Source organism: Poecilia reticulata, linkage group LG22 (genome assembly GCF_000633615.1).
Source record: "Poecilia reticulata strain Guanapo linkage group LG22, Guppy_female_1.0+MT, whole genome shotgun sequence".
Lineage (NCBI taxonomy): Eukaryota > Metazoa > Chordata > Actinopteri > Cyprinodontiformes > Poeciliidae > Poecilia > Poecilia reticulata.
The window spans coordinates 1,544,394-1,565,027 of NC_024352.1; the positions used below are offsets into that span (position 1 = coordinate 1,544,394).

General features: G+C 38.6%; 1 protein-coding gene across 6 annotated transcripts in view; it reads left to right on the forward strand.

The window, feature by feature from the left end:
- The window catches only part of akap6 (A kinase (PRKA) anchor protein 6), a 241,143-nt gene that overhangs the window by 66,029 nt on the left and 154,480 nt on the right, over positions 1–20,634 (forward strand). For all 6 annotated transcript variants that reach the window (XM_017302463.1, XM_017302464.1, XM_017302461.1 and 3 more), the window contains one exon: positions 6,669–6,791. In XM_017302463.1, coding sequence (XP_017157952.1) covers positions 6,669–6,791 — 123 coding nt within the window. The remainder of the gene's footprint in view (positions 1–6,668; positions 6,792–20,634) is intronic.

Sequence of the window (20,634 nt, forward strand, 5' to 3'; positions counted from 1 at the left end):
TTATAATAATTATTTTTTTTCTCTTTAAGAAATGTTATCTTGACCTTGACTTTGTCATTATTTGTCTATAAGTCTAAACCAAGACTACATTCTGGTCACATATTTCCTTTGTCTTCCAGACAGGGACCAGATGTATTTGTAGATGGAAAGCCACGGTTCCTTTTGCGCTGTATGAGACATTATACCTGATGGGTTTTAATATTCACTTAGAACCAAAAACAATACAAAGGCTGGGAGAAAAAAAAGAAACAGTCCATCAGTTAGCTAAGTGTCCTATGCATTGTGTGATTACATAGTATGGGCTGTCTGTGTGAGCATTAATGGCCTCAGTGTGAGATGTCTGTGTATTTGAAGACTCTGTGGCATGCCAGTCTATCTGTGAACAGTGGGAGACAGACAGACAACAGATTTACATCAACAATCGTCTGATTGGCCCAGCAGGGGGAGTAGAGATGCACAATGACAGAGAGGATAGCAAAATAAGAACGTGCCAGAGGACAGTGATAGAAAGGGATGTTGTTCACATGTTCTGTCAGACTTTATAAGTAAGGAAAACACTCATAAAGAGCTAACAAACTCAATAGGTTTGTTTGTGGAGAAGTGGTTATGTTCTAAATATTTGAATTTATATTTAAAAGTTATTGAGTTTTCAACAAAATAACTTTGACTTGTTGCTGCATAAAGTTTATGCCTGGTGGCGTTGATATCAAAACCTTATTTCAATGCTTGTTAAATGAAATACCTGCTAGCAAATTAATTTGTTTCAACTGTTTGCTGGAATAGAGCAGAGTATAGATGAAAGCCAGAAACCTCAAAAGAAAAACAATAAAAGCACATACATAAATGACGTACTTGAAAATGATCACTCAAATTGATTGAAAGACAAATGTCCAATTATTTTATAGATGGATCCAGTTTTCTTTCTTTCCTTCCTCCCCCCCCCAACCAAGGATCAGAATGGGGAAGAAAGGTGATTTAAGTGATTTTGAACAAAATAATTTTGAACCTACAACAATGGTTGTTGGGTTGGTCTGAGTATTTCAGAATCAAATTAAATTGAATTTGTAAAAATAGTCATCAGAAGCTGATGACTATTTGCCCCTCGCTCCAGAGTATTCTTTTTTTTTTCCAGCTTTATGTAATTTGAGTGAAACTCCTGTTCCTCTTTATGCCCTTAGTTATATAGGGATAATACTTCTATCCTCCCTCATTTTGTACAGACTAWCAGATTATTTTTGTATAGCAGTTCCATTTCTTTATATTGTTTATGCTTTATACTCTGGGAGCATAAATATCAGGTCGGCTGCTTTTGAAATATTAATAATTGATCATATTATCCCTACTGCTCTAAACATTTTCAGTCAGGACTTTGAGTCCAGATCTATAGACTTCATCCATCAGAAAGCTCAGTCAGCTGAACAGTTATTATCCAGTGGTGAAGAGATGAACGTGAGGAAGAGAAGGAGAATATCAGAATGGTTATCCAGGCAGCAGAGGATCAGATCAGGCATTCCAGCTCCCAGTAGGCCTTTCTGCCCCTCCAGGGCCAGACTGGTTTGGAAACATCAAAGCATCTGTAAGCAGCCCAGTGCATACTGGTCGATATCCAAAACAGCGCAGCTCTCTTTGCCGTTTTTCTCTCTCACATCCTCTTTCTCACTCTTCTCATCTTCCTTTTTAACACATTCACTCTTATTTCAAATTTTATTTTTGCATTATTGCTCATTTCTTCTTTTTTATGTAATTTATCTTTTATTTCACCTTATTTTGTTAGTTTTTTTTACCCTAATGTGTTAAAATGTATTTCATATTTTAATTTCCTTTTCTTGTTTTCTTTGCCTCTCTTCATCTACTTTCTCCATCCTCTGTAAACTATTCTCATGTCTTTTCCTCTTCCTCCATTTCCACTCTCATGCTTCTTCATTCTCCATCTTCTCATTTTCACTTTTCAGTATTTCAAATTTCCATTTAGCCTTCTGCAAAGTAGAGACACAAACATAATAGAGACATGAGGGTTCTAAACAAAACCATGTTTAATTTTATGCAATAAGCTATTTCCATATGATATTGACATGATTTAATTCAGCTATTAGCAGGTGAATTGAAAATGTGATAAACGTGGCCGCAGAAGTMATTTCCATCAAGTTCACTTTCATTCTGTAGCCTCTTTCTCTCTTCTGTTAGTCTCTTCTGACTAACATTGKACATTAAAACAACACTCACTATATGAGATATATACTGTATGTTGTCTCCTTAATGATTAAATGTTTTAGTACTGACAAGAAGGGATACATGTTTGAGCTCATAATGCAATATTCTTCTTTAGTTTTCCTGTTTATTGTTTTGCAAGATTTGGATGCATAGAATTTCATCCCAATTACAAAAGTCTCTTGGGCTTGAAGTTTGGATGTAGCGTCAGAGAGGAACAGCCTGATTTCAATGTTAACGTCACCACAAACGTGTCACGATTTGCGGTGTGGTGGTGAGTAAGAACGCTGTAGACCCAGAATGATGATGACAATGATGAAGATGATCTAATGTAGAGAGCTCAGACAGTCCATGAAACACGGGCAACTCAGCAGAGCAGGAACAAAACGACTCAGCACCGATCGTAACTGGTAAGACTGACATGCAGGAGCCAACGCCGACACAGGACTTTACAGTTCTACTGGGAAGGATAACTGAAAGGACACACGACTAACGACGATAGACGTTAAACATTAGACAAGGATCCAACGAGGGACAGAGACAACAGGTGGGCTTAAATACACAGGGAGACAATCACGGGGAAACAAGGAACAGGTGACACTAATCGGCTAGTAGACAAGACAAAAAAGACTCACAGTGAACAGAACAGACACACAAAAACCTAATTAAAACAGGGAACCTAAAATAAACCACTGGGAACACAGAACATAACAGAACGGTGCTATGTATATTCCAGGAACATAGTTTTATATCACAGTCAAGTAACTATGTTACCTTCAGTGGTGGTAAAAATTTTGTATATATCAAACATGACTTAAAGGAAATTGACTTTGCAATTTGATGCTTTGAAACTGGCCCTTGTCTCTTTAAGAAGTTCAACACTCCACCTTCAGCACATCCTCCCAACAATGCTCCTCCATGATGCTGTTTACAGCCATTCTTAGAGTGCTGGACTGAGACGTAGTTCACAAGATGAGCCCAGCAGACACACATTTCCACCAGGTGTTTGCTAATTGCTGCTGCCGCTAGTCTGTAGGAGCTGAGAGTTGGAGGTGTGGGGGTGGGGTAATCTGTGCTTGGTTACAGACTGCACCTCKAAGGAGGAGCTTTGTAGGGGCTTGATGAAAGCAAGCACTTAGGCACCCTGAATGGTTGCCATGGGAGATTCAAGGATTCCTACTGTCAAACACGAAAATCTAATATAATATTCAAAAGTTTAAAATGATTTACTTTCATGTTTTAGACCAGTGGTCCCCAACCCCCGGTCCGTGGACCAATTGGTACCGGGCCGCGCAAGAAATAGTGAAATATTTCCGTTTTATGTTTAATTTGAGTCTAGAGGATCTTTTATTTTGAAAATCCTTTAACCGGATTCTCTCGGTTACTTGCGCGCCAACACTGAGCCCACAAACAACAAAATGAGTAAGAAACAGATCAGATGTCTTTGGAAAATTTCTTTGCGAAGGGGAAAAAGTCCAGAGAAGAGACAGGAGAATGGATTTATCCTGGACCGGTAGGTGAGTCCCACATTACAAGCCGCTCTGCGTAACATGCGGCGACCGGCTGCTAATGAGGCAATGAAGCTTCAAGCTGCTTCRCCACGTAGAGACCAAGCAGGCWGTGGATATAAGCAACACTTCGGGTGTCATTGTCTCTCATCACTCCCAGATGGGACCGTCTCGTTGCAGAGAAACAAGCATTGGGCTCCTGTTAGTCGTTATCGTGAGTTAAAATTTTCATGAAAGTAAAATGTTCGTTTTTGTGGCGCTTCTGTATCTTATTTTGAAGGGATATATAAACGTTACCATAGCGACCAGAGTCAGAGCGTTTGGGCAGTGGTCCTGAGTCTTAAGTCTTGTTTAGACGGAAAGATTTAAGAATTGTCAGCCGATTCTCCAAACTTCTGTGACCACAGAGCTGATATACGCTGACTATACACTGAATTACCTTCTCACAGTGCAGGCGTAGTGCCAGTAAAAAGTAATGTTTCGTAGGACACCTTCAAAGATTAAAGAAGAAATGAAGTACAGTACATCAGTGTAGTGAGAAATTGACATCTTTGCTATCATATTCTCCAGATGTCTGATTTCTTTCACCACATACCTGAACAGCTCATTAGCTTCCATTTCACTGACAGCTTCAGTCGTGTTAAAGGTTAAATATTTCTGTTTGGAGCTGCAATACATCAACATTAGGACATTTTGCTCAAGTTCAAAGCAACAAAGAAKATCTCAACAAAGAAGATCTCTTTGTTGCTGGCAGATGCTCATTATCACTCAGAAACCAGAACTTTTTCACAGTTTGACTGTGGTGGTATTTTCATGTTGTCATGCTGGTTGTTTTTGCTCATTAGAACAAAAAAAATTGTGTAGAACAATGAGAAACTTCATAACATAACTGTTTCTACGAAGACTTGCAGACTGAAAGTTTTGTCTTCTATTAAAATCCTTTAATCTTCCTCCTGACTTTTCTGAATGTTTTAAAAAACAAACAAACTTCAAACTCCCTCCTATAGTAAATTTTAGTGTTTCTCTCCCCTTTCACCTCCTCRGTGGCCCATTCAAGGATGAAGATATAAACACATACCTATTTCTTTTTCCTTTAAGCCATATTTTCTACCCCTCTTCATGACTGAAGTTGCTTCAATGGGGGGAATCAATATTGTATCAGTTTCTATTCTTCTGATCCCAAACTGAATCTTGAATCTTCCAGCAGGAATCAAAAAAAAAAGAAAAAGAAGATAATCTAAAGTAGTGACTTTTGAATGTATAAACCCTGAATTTTGCCTTTAGTCATTTGTTTTGGTGGCAGTTTATGGTTCAAGTCCTTCATGATGCTCTTTGTGGCCAGCAGATGGCACTAAGACTCCACTAAGCGGCAAGTCCCTTTTCTTCCTTTCCTCAATCAGTTTTTACATCTTCATGTTTTTTCCCCCCTGTTTGTCAGTGTTCTCCTGTGAAGGACAAGCTGCCATACTTGTTCTAACTCTCTGTATCTTTTTATGTCTCTTTTATGTCTATCTACATTTTTCTTTTTACTCAAATATCCTCTCCTTTATAATCTCTTTTCTCTTCTAACCTTTCATAGGTATTTTTCTTTCTTGGTTTCATATTTCATATTCTTTATTCCTCTTCATTACTATTTCAGTAGCTGTAGAGGATTCTGTCAGGGTCTTCTTGAACACAGTCGCCAGGGATGGGGGCAAACTGCTGCTCAGCTGCCTCCATGAAATAGGTGTGTGTTGGGTTTGTGAAAGGAAGATGACTGATAATAATTCTAATAAGAAAGAAGATACTAATATTGTGATATTCCTAAATAAGTCAGTTTTTTGCCAAACTGCGATTTTTTTTTTCAAAAATAACTTTTGATTAAAAAATGACTTAAGCTATTACTTTAGGAAGTCAATATGCAACTACTTGCATAGCTTTTGCCCTATATTTTACATCAGTATATGGTTTATGAGTCATACCAACCAATCTAAAAGCAACATTCACACTCACCGGTGGTGGTTTCTGATCTGGGGAACATCCCAGTGCGACATCCAATAGCCACATTGGAATGAGGTGTGTGCGTGACAGGGAGTTGGGGGGTGAGAGGTTGTGGTGCTAACTGTCTTGCCCAAAGGCACATCAACATGAGTCAKATGAGGGAAGCTGAAACTCAACCTGTGAACTTTGCTTGCAAGTTCAATACTTTTCAAACTCATCCACCACGTGTTGTGTACCACACTGAACATGAACCACAGGAAGCAGAAGAGAGAGTCGTCCCAGGAGGTCAGAATGAGAATTACAGAACAGCATGTTAAATGTAATGCAATAAATTTCCAGGAAACTTGACGCTCCTCTGACTGGAGTTGCACAGATTATTCAGAAGTTTAAGGTCCTCCAATACGTCTCTAGGTGTAGGGGGAAAATTGATGACAAATTAAAGAGAAGGAAAATGTGAATGGTAATTCACATGGAGTTGAGGTACATCAGTGTCAGATCCCACCATTCATCATTGTTTGAACCTATGTGAAATACAGGGGAGATGACCAAGAAGGAAAGCAAAGTATAAAAATGTTAGACTGTAATTTTCCACAGTACGTACTGACATGTCACAGTGCTTCTGGGATAAGGTTGTTTGGATAGTTGAGACAAAACTGGAGCTTTGTAGAAAGACACATCAGCTCTATGCTCACAGACACAAAAATGAAGCAGGCTAAGAGAAGTAAGAGAAGTACTGTGCTTCAACGATTCTGATGAACCACATTTAAAAAGCAATATTTAATTTTGATTGTTTTTTTAGAGCACGTTTGTTCATTATTACTTTTTTTGTTTTAAGTTCTTCTAGTGACCATTGTGGGCTTGTAGTTCAGTATCAGAGGGGTACCAACAATTTGGTTCCCATGTGTTACTACTAGCTTTGTAAGATATTTCAGATTAAATTCTCTTATTAATAATCTGTGTCTCTGTCTCCAGTGTTTTGTGCAGAAGTTGGACGGGTTCATCTCATGGCTACAGGAGGCACTAGACAGCACTGAAAACTGGACACAACCCAGGCAGGACTTGGACAACCTTAGGGTTTACTTGGACACTCACCTGGTAAGCAAACATGCTAGTGAGTTGGTGTGTGTTTTTCTCATAAGTGAACGTTCCAGGATAGGATCATATTTTATTTACTTTGTCATGAGATCGAGCAAATCTCCCCGTCTTCTTAAATCCTTGTCGTGTCAAATCACCCTCCACACTTAAATACAAAGGTAACTCGTCTGATCACAGGAACAGCTGTTCATGCATATCTTGCACAGATTTATACACACTACATACATGGGTTTACATGCACTGCATCTTGATGTGACAAATCCAAGCTTTCCCTCTGGCTGACAGGAGAGTCCTGCACTCTGTATTACAGCACGGTGTTGAAATGGAAATGCACCACAGAACTGAATGTCGAAAATACACTATATTGCCAAAAGTATTCACTCACCTGCATTGACTCACATATGAGCTTAAGTGATATTCCTAATCCATATGGTTCAATATGACGTTGGTCCACCCTTTGCAGCTAGAACAGCTTCAACTCTTCTGGGAAGGCTGTCCACAAGGTTTAGGAGTGTGTTTATGTGCAGGCCAGTCAAGTTCATCCACATCCATCCCAGACTCTGCCATCCATGTCTTTTTTGGACCTTTGTGCACTGTAGCACAGTCATGTTGGAAGAGGAAGAGGCCAACTCTAAACTGTTGCCACAAAGTTGGAAGCATAAAATTGTCCAAAATGTCTTGGTATGCTGAAAGATTTAGAGTTCCTAAGGGGCCAAGCCCAGCTCCTGAAAAACAACCATACACCATGATCCCTCCTCCACTAAACTTTACACTTGGCACAATACAGTTGGTCAAGTACCGTTCTCCTGGGAACCGACAAACCCAGACTCGTCCATCAGATTGTTGAATGGAGAAGCATGATTCATCCCTTCAGAGAACTCACCTCCACTGCTCTCATAAAAAGTTGTCATTTGAACATGCTGAAGCCATAGCTCTTTGTAAATGACCAACTATAATGTCCCCAAAGCACAGCATATGTATAAAACGTTGCCGTCTCCTCTGATGGCCGGCAGATGAGAGCTGAATTAATTTCAGTTTCAGTTTTACTCATTTTGTTAGTACACATATTATGAGAAGTGACTCATGCTCTAGCACAGTGGTTCTTAACCTTTTTTGAGGTACCGAACCCACCAGTTTCATTTACGCATTCACTGAACCCTTCTGTAGTGATAAATAATATATGATTTGTTTTCCCCCAAAATTCAAGACATAGAAGTTAAATTGTATTGAATTGGTGACCCAACTAGARTCTAGTTGGGTCACCCCAAGATCACTAAGTCTTCTTAAAAGGTAGAGTCTCTGAGAACAGTTCTTCAAAATATAGTCAGTGTTTTCAGCACAGTTGAGTTGACTGTCCAGGAACGACCAAAGGTATTTAAGATTTGCCACAGTTTCAACAGGTTGGCCATCGAGAGAAACTGGAACCACCTTAAGGTCTTGTTTAGATCATTTAATTAGCTCTACGTTCTTAAGAGAATGGAAAAATTAATAATAAATAATAAAGACTTTGCGGTATTCTGATTTAGTGATGTAATTATATTACTTGTGTTACCACCCCACGCCACTAGAGGCCGTAGCAACCCCGAAAAGATGCGACTAAGAAGCAAATTTAGAAGTACACCAAAGGCTTCAGAATTTGGCAAATTCTGAAGCCTTTGCTGAAGTAATTAAAGACACAAGTTCAAATCCATGCTGAGAGTGGAGCTCCTTCAATCAGTGCTCCTTCGCAGCTCTGATTGGCTAAGCAATGTAACGTGATCCTCTGCAGCAAGTGATGGCAAAGCGGGGCGTCATCACRACTTTACACAAGTGTGTCTTTACCTCCGTGGCAGAAGCTCCGCCGAACCCCTGAGCCCGACTCATCGAACCCCTGGGGTTCGATCGARCCCAGGTTAAGAACCACTGCACTAGCACATCAAATGCATGGTGCTCTCAAGATAATATGAAAATAAAATATGTATTTCAAAAAACCTAGAAAGGTTTTACAGGCTAAGCCAGGGAGACTAAGCTCAGTAATGGCTGTAGGAATGAAAGAAACCCGACGCCTGGTTCTGATCTTAGCATCCTAAAGGTGCGGTCAGATGGAAGAAGATCAAGCTCTCTAGAGTGGATGTTCAGGACGGTTAAGAACAAGAATTATGAATATAATCTCATGCAGCGGTTTACATCCATCGCTACCATGATTTTTAATGATTTGTCACATGAACTAGCTTATTCACAGGTGATTTTAATTTATTATTTAATGGAAACAGGTATTTGTAGAATTATGTTTTTTTGAYATTAGCAGCACATTTGCACATTAGCAGTCATAGTGTCTGTTAGAGCCGTTGAAACCTTCGGATCTAGTGTGCTGACCGATTCTCAATACAGCCATATTTTATAACAGTCAGAAGTCTGTTTAATATTAAGGTTAACTTTATGAGGAAGCCCTACACTATATCAGAAGTACCCATTTTAAAACATTTGTATGCAGAGATCTGGAACACTAGCCACCTCAGGTGGACGGTTACCCAAAGTCTTGATAAAATGTCTGGTTTTAATTGATAAAATGGTATTTAAAATATCTGCTCATCTTTAAATAAWCTAGCTGATAAGGTTTTTCCTGAACAGTAATTATTAGCAAGAGCTTCATACAGCTTATAGGTTTAGCTAGTTAAAGCTATAGCCTCACAGAAAACTTGATCCAGGCAAGATTTAAACTAATGACAAAGTAATCTAGGTTTTGTTGAGCACATGAGCCCAAATCTAAAATGAGATCAATGACTTTTAAGGTGAAAAGCAATTGAAAAGCACAGAGTGCTACATAGATCTACWTACAAGACAGTATGGTTTTATTTATGCATTAGACTAACTGTTGAATCTCTGAATCTCCCTCCTGGACTTGTTGCCCCAGTGGCCCTGATTGGACTGTGGAGATATAACAATCTTAAAAACAAAAAGTTAGTATCAAAAACAACAACAAAAAACTGTAAACGGGCAAAAAGCTTTTTAAAGTCTGTCTCTTGTGTTTCCCTGTTTGTGTTATTTTGCTGGTTTGTTTACATATGTTGACTCGGTTGTAGGTGCCAGCAGCGTTACTGTTTGTGGTGGTTAGCTTCAGTTAGAATTCTTGGGTCTTAATTGGCATGTCTGGTAAATAAAGCAAAAGGGGATGAAAAAGCATTGCTAATAGGACTTTGAACTGCTTCACTCTTGATACCATGTTATCCAAATGACTTGATGTCTGAGTGTGTTTTTGTGTTGATAGTCACACTTGCACTTTGTAGTTATTAGCAGGATGAATAATTGCATGTATTTTGTTGATTACAGCAGAGTGAAGCCAGGATTTCTTCCTGGTCTTTTTTTCTCTTTAGATCTGTTGCYTTTTCATCTTCTTTTTCTTCACATGTATTATATTGTGCAGCAATGATCCTGTTTGACTATCAGTAACTATTAATGTGTCCAACAGCATTTATTAACACATTTTAGATTTTTAAATCAAAATCAGCCATACATATTATAATCTGCTTGAACTGGGCTCCATCTATCAGCCRTTCTCGACTGCTTATAAAAAATAAAAAAAAAAACACTGGAATGTGTTTTAAGACAAATGTATATTTGGGAAATTGTTTTGTATTCAAATTAAGTGAGATTAAAATACAATTTTTAATTGTAAGAACGTCATAGTCACGTATTTTCTGATTATAAAACAGACAAGATTGTTTGCATGCTGTCACTTGAGTATCAGTAATGGACATCAGAAAATATCCTATTCATAARAGTAAAAGGTAGAACTGAAGACTTAATACAAATTGGTTTCATTGAAATATTGACAAATTATTAGATTATAAATTACAAAAAAATATATTACACACAAGCCAGTATTATTGAGCAAATGGATCGAATAAATTTTGCCCCCAACCACACTTTCTAAAACAATAATATCAGATAAAAGCAACACTTTGCTGATCTCTCAGATTTACCTCTCCCTCCAGCCTTTTTCCTTGAAAATGACACCATGATTGTTGCTAATGATTCAGTTTTGCCACAAATTCAGCTGAACACTCAGAGCATTTGTTGCAGTTTGACACTTGTACAATTCAGTTCAAGTTGTGCAAAATACCAAGTTAAGCGACGAGGTGCAGCAGTCTGGAATTAGAACATCAAAGCCATTTCAAGTCAAATGTATGGCATCGAATCTACGCCAAAACTTGAAAGGACCACAATCCCTCTGGATTTAGCCATGGTCAGGGGTCAGTGGCGCAACTACACATTATTCAGGTGGATGCGAAAACATAGATTGGCGCCCCCCCGAGTGAAGGAGTGTCAGGGTGAAGGAGCGACGCTCACTCGCTCTCCCCAACCCCCGAGGCGTAAGGCGCGCTGAAGTGTATGGGAAAACATCATCGGTGCGCCGCCCCCTCCAGACGGGGTTTTGGCGCCCCCTCTGGTGCTTTCTTTTAAAGGAGAGAAAGGTTTGCAGAAGTCATAATTCATCCTTTCAGCCTCATTATTTTACAAAGTACATTACASAAGTATTCTGTCTCTGTATTACTTGGTCACATATATCATCACACCTGCACACACCTACACACACACACCTACACACACACACACACACAAAGATTGCGTGGCTATCTTTGTGGGGACTTTCCATTGACTTCCATTCATTTCTACAGCCTACAAMTCTATCCTAATCCTAACCAATACGTACCTGATCCTAACCCTCTCCAAAACTCAATTCACACCGTAGTCCTAAATCTAAACGCTGTTGTGTTCCAAAATAGCGTTTCCACACCTTGTGGGGACCAGGCTTTGGTCCCCACAAGGTATTGCAAACAAAAGCACACACACGTGCACACCCTCACACACACAAACACAAACACACACATCGCCCAGGCAACAATGGGTGGAGTGGAGGTTCCCTCTCAGTTGAATATTTGGTCCAGCTGGCATATCTAGGACTGCATATGTTTGTGTGTGTGACGTGTATCTATATGTGTATTTTAGTAGGTGTGGAGCAAATAAGTGTAGGTCTTTCCAGAACCCTGGGGAGATCAGTGAGGGAAGAGGATGCTAGAATGCATACAGTCCTACACACACGCACACACTGTTCTTTTTAAAACGCTCAAGAGATTGCAGCCAATGAAATGCCTATTGATTGGGTCTGGTGGGCGAACCAAGCCTTTGAATCCCATTAGAGACAACATACTGGTGGTCACATGGGGGGAGGGGCATGAGAAAGATGTTTTTAATATATGTGTGTATATGTGGATATATGCAAGTGTGTGTATGTATATGTATGCATACACAGTATACTGGATAAATAAAAATGCAGGTTGCTTGCAAAATTACATCTTTAGTGGCTCATGTACAGTACGTGGGGAAATTATTTATTGTCCTTGAACATTTTATCTTAATTGTTAAATGCAATTTAGTTTTATTGTGATGCCAATGACTAAAAAGTGATGTGTAAATATAAAGACATAAAAGTTGTATATGTTTTTTTTTTCTTTTGCTCTTTCTTTTATGCTGTGAAGATCTCACAAGTTTGTTAAATGACATTTGAAAGCAAATAGAAAATTAGAAACATGCCAGACAGGTTCAGAGATAAAATGGTGAAGAATTTTAAAACTGGGATCAGGTTTGAGCCTCATGGAGCTCTGTTCAATGCGTCATCTGAAAATGAAGAGGATGGCACCTTTACACACATGCTGAGAAATGGTTATCCACCTAAACTAAACTGTAAAGCTGGGTAAGGAGACAATTACCAGTAATTAGAGAAGCAGCCAATAGGCTAACAGWAACTCTTAAGGAGCTGTACATCTCAGGTTTGAGAATCTGTTGAAAGAAAATCATTTACACACTCCACAAATCTGGCATTTACAGGAAAATAGGAAGAAGAAAYGCCAAGAAGTGATAATTACATTTTTACAAAAGCCATTTGATGGGAAACGACCTGAAAGGCGAGGTAGATAAAAAAAAAATAAAAAAAAGTCATGCCAGTCTTTCATTTTTCTCTTAAGGAAATAAATTGTGATCATTTCCTGTGGATTGTTTGATGACAAGAGAAAAACAAATACTTGTAAAAAATGGCATGACATAATTATTTTCTTTTCCATGTGTCATTCATAATTTAAGCAAAAAATAAATCAATAAAAGTAAAAAAAAACAAATATAAATTTTTATAGTCAAAAATAGTTAGTAGAAAAACACAGTTGGTGAAATTCTGCACCTCATATTTTTTGAGAATTTTTTTTCCCACAAGTAAAAAAAACAACAAAACAAAAGAAGAGACAAAACAACAACTAACCTGATCTAGGAAACTTCAATATTTGCCAGTTCAACCTTTGTGTTCTAAAAGTCATAAGTTCCACTTTATTTTAACAACAATGGTAAATGCATTTTAAAATCATTTTAAAATCTCTGCCAGCTTAACCTGTCTGTGCAAGACCATGTGTTAATGATCATCTCACTGTTTCATGTTTCACATAAACTGTCTAAAAGGAAAACTGATATGTTCAAAATAAGTGGTGAATTATTGCTCATCTATATTTCTAAAGTGTTGCCAAAATAGAAAATAAATTATGTGAAAAAACTGAACAGAAAACAATGTCCTTAAAACTGTGACAGAAACTTAATTACACATTTTAAGAGGAATTCCCTCATTTATCACTGGTAAAATGAAAACTTCCCAGCAAATATGTGCAAAGAGTTTTTGTATTGATATTAATAACAGTGTCCTGAGTTAGACAAAAACCGAAATAATCATAGGAAAGTTTAACTAGCTTCATGTTAGACTCAATTAAGAACTTTTTCTAATAAAGTAGAAGCCAAAAAGATTTTAAGATGGGAAATGTGAGCAGGTACAGCAGTAAAGTGAGATAAAGAAAGCCAAARGGCTTTTGAAGAGTAATAAGGGCAACGAGTCAAATCGAGATGAAGTTATGAAGTCAGAGTGAGGGAGGTTAAATGACATGGAGAAAGAAATGAGAAAACATGAGAGAGAGGAACGGAAATGAGAGAATTTCATTGCTTAACATAAAAGCTCTGAGGAGGAAAACAGAAAACAGATGATAGCCAAATGAAGAGAAAGAACAGTGGATCCTCAGGGAATGCCATCATCCTGCTGTAGCTCTCGCCTCTGTATGAATGGAGACAATYTGATCACCGTTATTACAAAGACTCTTTGATCAAATCATGTCTCATCAACTCAAAGCTCTCTGCTGTGTGTTTATCTGCCTCTGATCAGTTCAGCCCAATCAGACATCTCAATGACAAACCTCAATGTCAGCTTGGTATCAGTGCTCTGAACCTCTTACCACTGTGTTTATGCCASGCTGAAAGCTTGGTATTATGGGTAAGYGTGGTATTATTTTCTGAGATTGTCCCACTATGGGCTACGGGCTCATATGCTAATGTTAACAGGTGGTCTAATTACTCAGGCTTTGAAGCTGCTCAACTTACAACTAAGTATATGTACTGTATGCTAATCAGAGCAGAACTTCCAACCATCAAGGCAAGAGCTGCTAATACATCCCTAAGTTTGTCTAACCTAAGCTGCTAGTTTGTTTTATACACAATTAAGTTACTGACCAGATCGACTTACTTACTTACTTACTTACTTACTTACTTACTTACTTACTTACTTACTTACTTACTTACTTACTTACTTACTTACTTACTTCCAACAAAACACCTGATAAGGTGAAAATGAAGACCTCAGAAAATTAAGATTGTTTTAGAAAACGGCATTAAGCTGAAGAAAACAGCCATGCTTCTGATGAGAAAACTCTCCTGCTTTCCAGATCTGAACTGCTCCATCTGTAACTCTAACTTTTTTTTTCTATCATTCTAATTTTTGAAATTTTTTGTTTCCTGGAAAAAACATTTCAGTGCCTTCAAAGTACAATTGAATGTCCAATTAAACAGATACTTTTATGTTTGTATTGAGAGTCAAAGTTGGTCTCTGCAAGTCAAAATAATGGCTTTTGCTGAAGACAGTAGGAATATTTGTGTGTTCGCCTGATGAGCATCTTCTGCTAAAGCCTTTCAGACTGATCTTATATTTTCAGTTCAGTTCTGCATGTACTGCATATGTTAAATAGGAAGAACCCTATTTAACATAAAGTTAAATAGGGGTACTCTGCACAAGATTTTTGTCCTATTGACACAAAGAACTGCCTGACCCTCAAGTAAGACTCTAACGAGTCAAGTACTGAGCCCAGCCCAGTTCTCCAGTCACTTCCATAACATACCATGGTCCAAAGAGCCAAATGCTGTATTCAGATCCAGTAACACCRGCATTCTGGTTCTTCCACAGCATATTTAGATAAATGTCATTGGACATATTGACAATGGTGACAAGGGTTAAAAGTTAGTTTAGCTCATTAAAATTCAATTCTGTTTAGTTAATCTCCATTACAATCTGAACTMAAAAATTGTGCTGAAAAGTTTAGTCTAACTTCAGGGTGTTTGAGGAGAAAACAGAGCAGTTAGCATTCAAACCAGCACCTTCTAATATTTTTTTGTGTAATTCATCAGTTTTGTATTTAACAATAAAACCAAGAAATATGAAAACTTCTGTTTGTCTACCTCCTCTTTTCCCTGTCTGCAGCGCTGCATAAATTTGCTACGGTTTATCCTTCCATATGCAAACACAGACGCATAGATTTCTAACACACACAGCCTCCTATTACCACCTGCTGTCTAACGTGCATAAACGCTGAGCTGCTTTTCATGCCTTATCATCCCGTGATTGATAGTTGGCTTTTCTACTCTTATCGATTCCATGCTCTCCATATATTAAACGGAGGAAACTGAGCCAAATCGTTGGTGGAGGAAGGCGTTGAAATACGATTGCTCTCTGATAGCCCAGCTAATCTGCACAACCTAAATCCTTCCGAACAACCAGCCATATCCCAGAGACACATGCTGTCATGCTGTTTCTTCTGTAGCTTTGATGGATGTATTTTATGTTTATTAGTTGTGAGGTATTCATCAGCTTATCAGGAAATAAAGTAGGTCAGAGAGGTCAATAAGAAATTACACTTTCAGCTGTGAGATTTAAGGTAATTTATAATCAGCAAACATTAAAGAATAAAGATACTTGTTTTTTATTTGGTTGTTGTATAAATGTATTGAATCTGTGGTGGAGAGGTGAAGAAGCCAGTCATGTTTTATGGGTTAACTGTTAATTCAACATGCAATGTGCATTGTGGTTTCTATTTGCTTACACAAAGTAAAGAAAGAAGAAATGTTAAGTTTTAATGAAAGCAGGTGTTTTCTAAGTACAGGACCGCTAGACCCCCTCAAAGAGTAAATTGACAACCACCCCCTCCAAATTACATTATTGATATTATTTTTGTTTTTGCTGTTGCTGTACTTAAGCATCATCTTTCACAGATCTCGTGGAGTTTACCTGCATTAGCTGTGTGTKGCACCACATGTGATCTTCAGCTGCCTTTTGCTAAAATTCTGAATTACTTTCTGATGTGACAACAGTTCATTTAGTTTCCTGTTTAAAAAAAAACAAACAAAAAACAGACAACTTCAAATCCAGCCCATGAAGGTCCCAGCTTTAAGTAATCATGGTCATAATTCCTTTTTTTATTTTATTATAATCCCTTACTTGTAGGTACTAAAAATATATCTGTTTTGTCTCTGGCATAGGACATAGGTTTGGTGAAGTTGGCTAAATGTCCAATTACATTTTGTTTTCAGATAGCTCTWTGTGCATAGAAACACCACTCATGTTTTCTGTTTTCCAATATTATCTATTAAAATTTACTAATTCTAAAGAGATTAAAATGTATTTACAACATTTTATTAAAGTGTCACACCTCCTGTTCATACCACACAAAATAATGACATGTGTCTTTTTATAAATCCAGTCTCTTTATCTAGGCCAATAATTAGTTGGCCTAGATACTAAAATCTAAAATTAATGGAAAGCTGGTCGCAATTATCTCCTTCATGCATTTGTAAATATTGATTATATAGTTGTGTGGAGATCAGACAAAAGCAAACATGTGGGATTGTAAATTTAAAATGAAAKCTAAGCTCTAAATGATTCTATGTTGACCAGTTTTAGTCAGATTCTTCCAGCTTCTTGCTAGTTGCCTGGGTTTAAAACGCGCTGCTCCATTCATCTCCTCTGTTTATATCCTCCTCCATAAATATTGGCCGTGTGGGGGTGTGACCTTGCCATGTGTTGACTGATGCCATGGGCCATCTATCTCTCATCGAAGATGAAGGAATGTCTCAGGAAAAAACGTGGAGATGCACCGAAGCTGCATGCTGGCTTTTCTTTGCTTCTTCTCATCATGSTTGTTTTAAACAGGAGTCCCGCATCCATGTGTTAAATATCTTAGAGCTTCTATGTTCAATAAGAGTGAGAGAAAATAGACACAAAGTCAGCCAGAATTTTAATCAAGCATTCTGACAAATAAAACATTAATTCTTAGAGCAATACCTAATGAATACCTATGAAGAAACGGGCATGTCTCTGGATCAACAGGAATGACTTGATCAAGGAGTCTGGGAAACACAGTGGTCCTACTTCATCATGGGTGGAGGAATACTTTCTCAATTTCATGATACAATGCTTATATAAAATTTCACCTGCTTTGTTTCATCTTTTCAGTCATTTTGTAAATGAAATCAGGGTCAATTTAACTTTAATTTTCAATAAAAATGTTTAAAATCCTTTAGTGTGAAATTGAAAACATACTTTTGCAAACCAATACCAGCTAATTAAATTTTTAATAAGTAAACTAAATGAGAGCATAAATGTCCATGCCCTTTAAAATTACTGATCTAATTCAATAATGGTCAAGCTAAGACAACACAAAGAAAAGATCACTGAATAGTAAGGAAATGAGAGCAACACCCCATCTTATGGTGCTCTGGCAGCTTTTCCTCTCGGCCTCAGAAAGGATTAGCCATCATCACTTACTGTAAACAACTTTTACTAACCGCATGCAAAGTGCATAAGCCAGAAGCTGACACTAGTCAGTTTTGGCGTAAAAAAAAAAAAAAAAAACTTAATGGGGTTTCCACCAGGGGTGAAAGTAAGAAAGTAAGGGGGTACGGCAGGGTACTGCGTACCCCTAAAAGATTTAGCGGGGGTACGCAGTACCTGCAAGAGAGGGGAGCTGCTGTCTGCTGTAAAGAATCAATGGGTTCACTGTCCAGCCGTGAGTTCACCCACTAATTAGCCGTGACTGATTAGTTTTTCAAGAACAATCTAAAATGCGACTTCATCAGTTAATAAATAACTTTTTTCCCCATTTAATATTGTTTCTGAACTGTTCGTGCTTTGCTAGAGCAGCGGTGCAACACGTCGATCGCGGAAGGTTTTGAGTCGATCTCAGCATTAGGTGGCAGACTGAACGCCGTCAGGACGCTGAGACCAGCACGTCCTCTTCTGACTCCTTATCAAAACGTCCGTAACTTTATGAAAGAACAAAAAAAAATCAACAAAGCGTGTTCAAATTAATGACCCAACAACAATAATAATCTCAGTTGATTATTGTAGCGCAATTCTGTGCGTTTCGGTTCCATTTCCAAAATAACGAGCAGAGTAGGAGTTTAAAACTAACTAATCAACCAGCTGTGTTCAGGGAGGCTTATCAATTTTACAGCCGGCCGGATCGCTGGCGATCTGAGTTGCATGTAAATAGTTTTCAAATGCTGGTAGAATTTGAACCACGTAAGGTAGAGCACTTTTTTTTTTTTGCATATAAAACCGTAAGAATTTTACTTACTTTTCCGACAATCCACATGTCCCAGAAGCGCTGCATGGCCGCATTTACGACTTCACAGATTTATAGTAAACGGAGGAACCAAACACACGAGGCATATCCATTCGCGATATCCATCCATATGGCTTTTAGATCTGCTCAATCACTTCCTGGTTTGGATCTCCCATTCTCTCGTCGACAGCATAAGAYATCGTGAGATATTTTCACAGGACTTCATTTCCTGTCTGACTTTATTTCTGGGTACAAAATGCTGTAAATACAAAGAGCTTTGGGGCTGCACAGTGGCACAGTTGGTAGAGCTGTTGCCTTGCAACAAGAAGGTTCTGGGTTCAATTCCCGGCCTGGGGTCTTCCTTCATGGAGTTTGCATGTTCTCCCTGTGTATGNAATTAGCCGTGACTGATTAGTTTTTCAAGAACAATCTAAAATGCGACTTCATCAGTTAATAAATAACTTTTTTCCCCATTTAATATTGTTTCTGAACTGTTCGTGCTTTGCTAGAGCAGCGGTGCAACACGTCGATCGCGGAAGGTTTTGAGTCGATCTCAGCATTAGGTGGCAGACTGAACGCCGTCAGGACGCTGAGACCAGCACGTCCTCTTCTGACTCCTTATCAAAACGTCCGTAACTTTATGAAAGAACAAAAAAAAATCAACAAAGCGTGTTCAAATTAATGACCCAACAACAATAATAATCTCAGTTGATTATTGTAGCGCAATTCTGTGCGTTTCGGTTCCATTTCCAAAATAACGAGCAGAGTAGGAGTTTAAAACTAACTAATCAACCAGCTGTGTTCAGGGAGGCTTATCAATTTTACAGCCGGCCGGATCGCTGGCGATCTGAGTTGCATGTAAATAGTTTTCAAATGCTGGTAGAATTTGAACCACGTAAGGTAGAGCACTTTTTTTTTTTTGCATATAAAACCGTAAGAATTTTACTTACTTTTCCGACAATCCACATGTCCCAGAAGCGCTGCATGGCCGCATTTACGACTTCACAGATTTATAGTAAACGGAGGAACCAAACACACGAGGCATATCCATTCGCGATATCCATCCATATGGCTTTTAGATCTGCTCAATCACTTCCTGGTTTGGATCTCCCATTCTCTCGTCGACAGCATAAGAYATCGTGAGATATTTTCACAGGACTTCATTTCCTGTCTGACTTTATTTCTGGGTACAAAATGCTGTAAATACAAAGAGCTTTGGGGCTGCACAGTGGCACAGTTGGTAGAGCTGTTGCCTTGCAACAAGAAGGTTCTGGGTTCAATTCCCGGCCTGGGGTCTTCCTTCATGGAGTTTGCATGTTCTCCCTGTGTATGCGTGGGTTTTCTCTGGGTTTTCTCTGGGTTTCCTCCCACAGTCCAAAAACATGACTGTTAGGTTAATTGGTCTGTCTAAATTGCCCCTAGGTGTGTGTGTGTGTGTGTGTGTGCACGGTTGTGTGTCCTGTCTGTCTCTGTGTTGCCCTGCGACAGACTGGTGACCTGTCCAGGGTGATCCCGCCTCTCGCCCGGAACGTTAGCTGGAGATAGGCACCAGCAACCCTCCCGACCCCACCGATGGACAAGGGTGAAAGAAAATGGATGGATGGATGGACAAAGACCYTTGGAGCTGACGTCACAGCGTATGACGTTTACGTCGCTCGGCGCCATTTTTGGTGTCCACAGACCAAAACAAACTATTMAGAACACCGGTGTTTTCATTGTGTTGCCGACCTCAGTGAAGTTGTTTTCAAGTTGAATACTGGATATCCCRCGCTCCGCGGAGTAAGGGATGTTCAGCTCAAGGTTGATCCGATTTATGAATGCTAATTTCGGCCAGCTGTTCTTTACTAGTCCATCCTCAAGCGCTCGGAGTTTCACATCGGGACCCTCAATTTCCGAAAACACTCCTGTAAATAAATGCTTTGTCTTGTGACCAACTGATATAAAATAGTGGTCATTCATGCTATTACACGAGGCACACTATCCTCTATTAAAATTTTAAGTAATGTTCAATAATTTAAATAATTTTAACATTAAATGTTTTCTTCAGTAGCTTCCAAATCGTGCCCCAGTAACTCAATATGTGTGAAATTGTTCTACTAGACTGTATA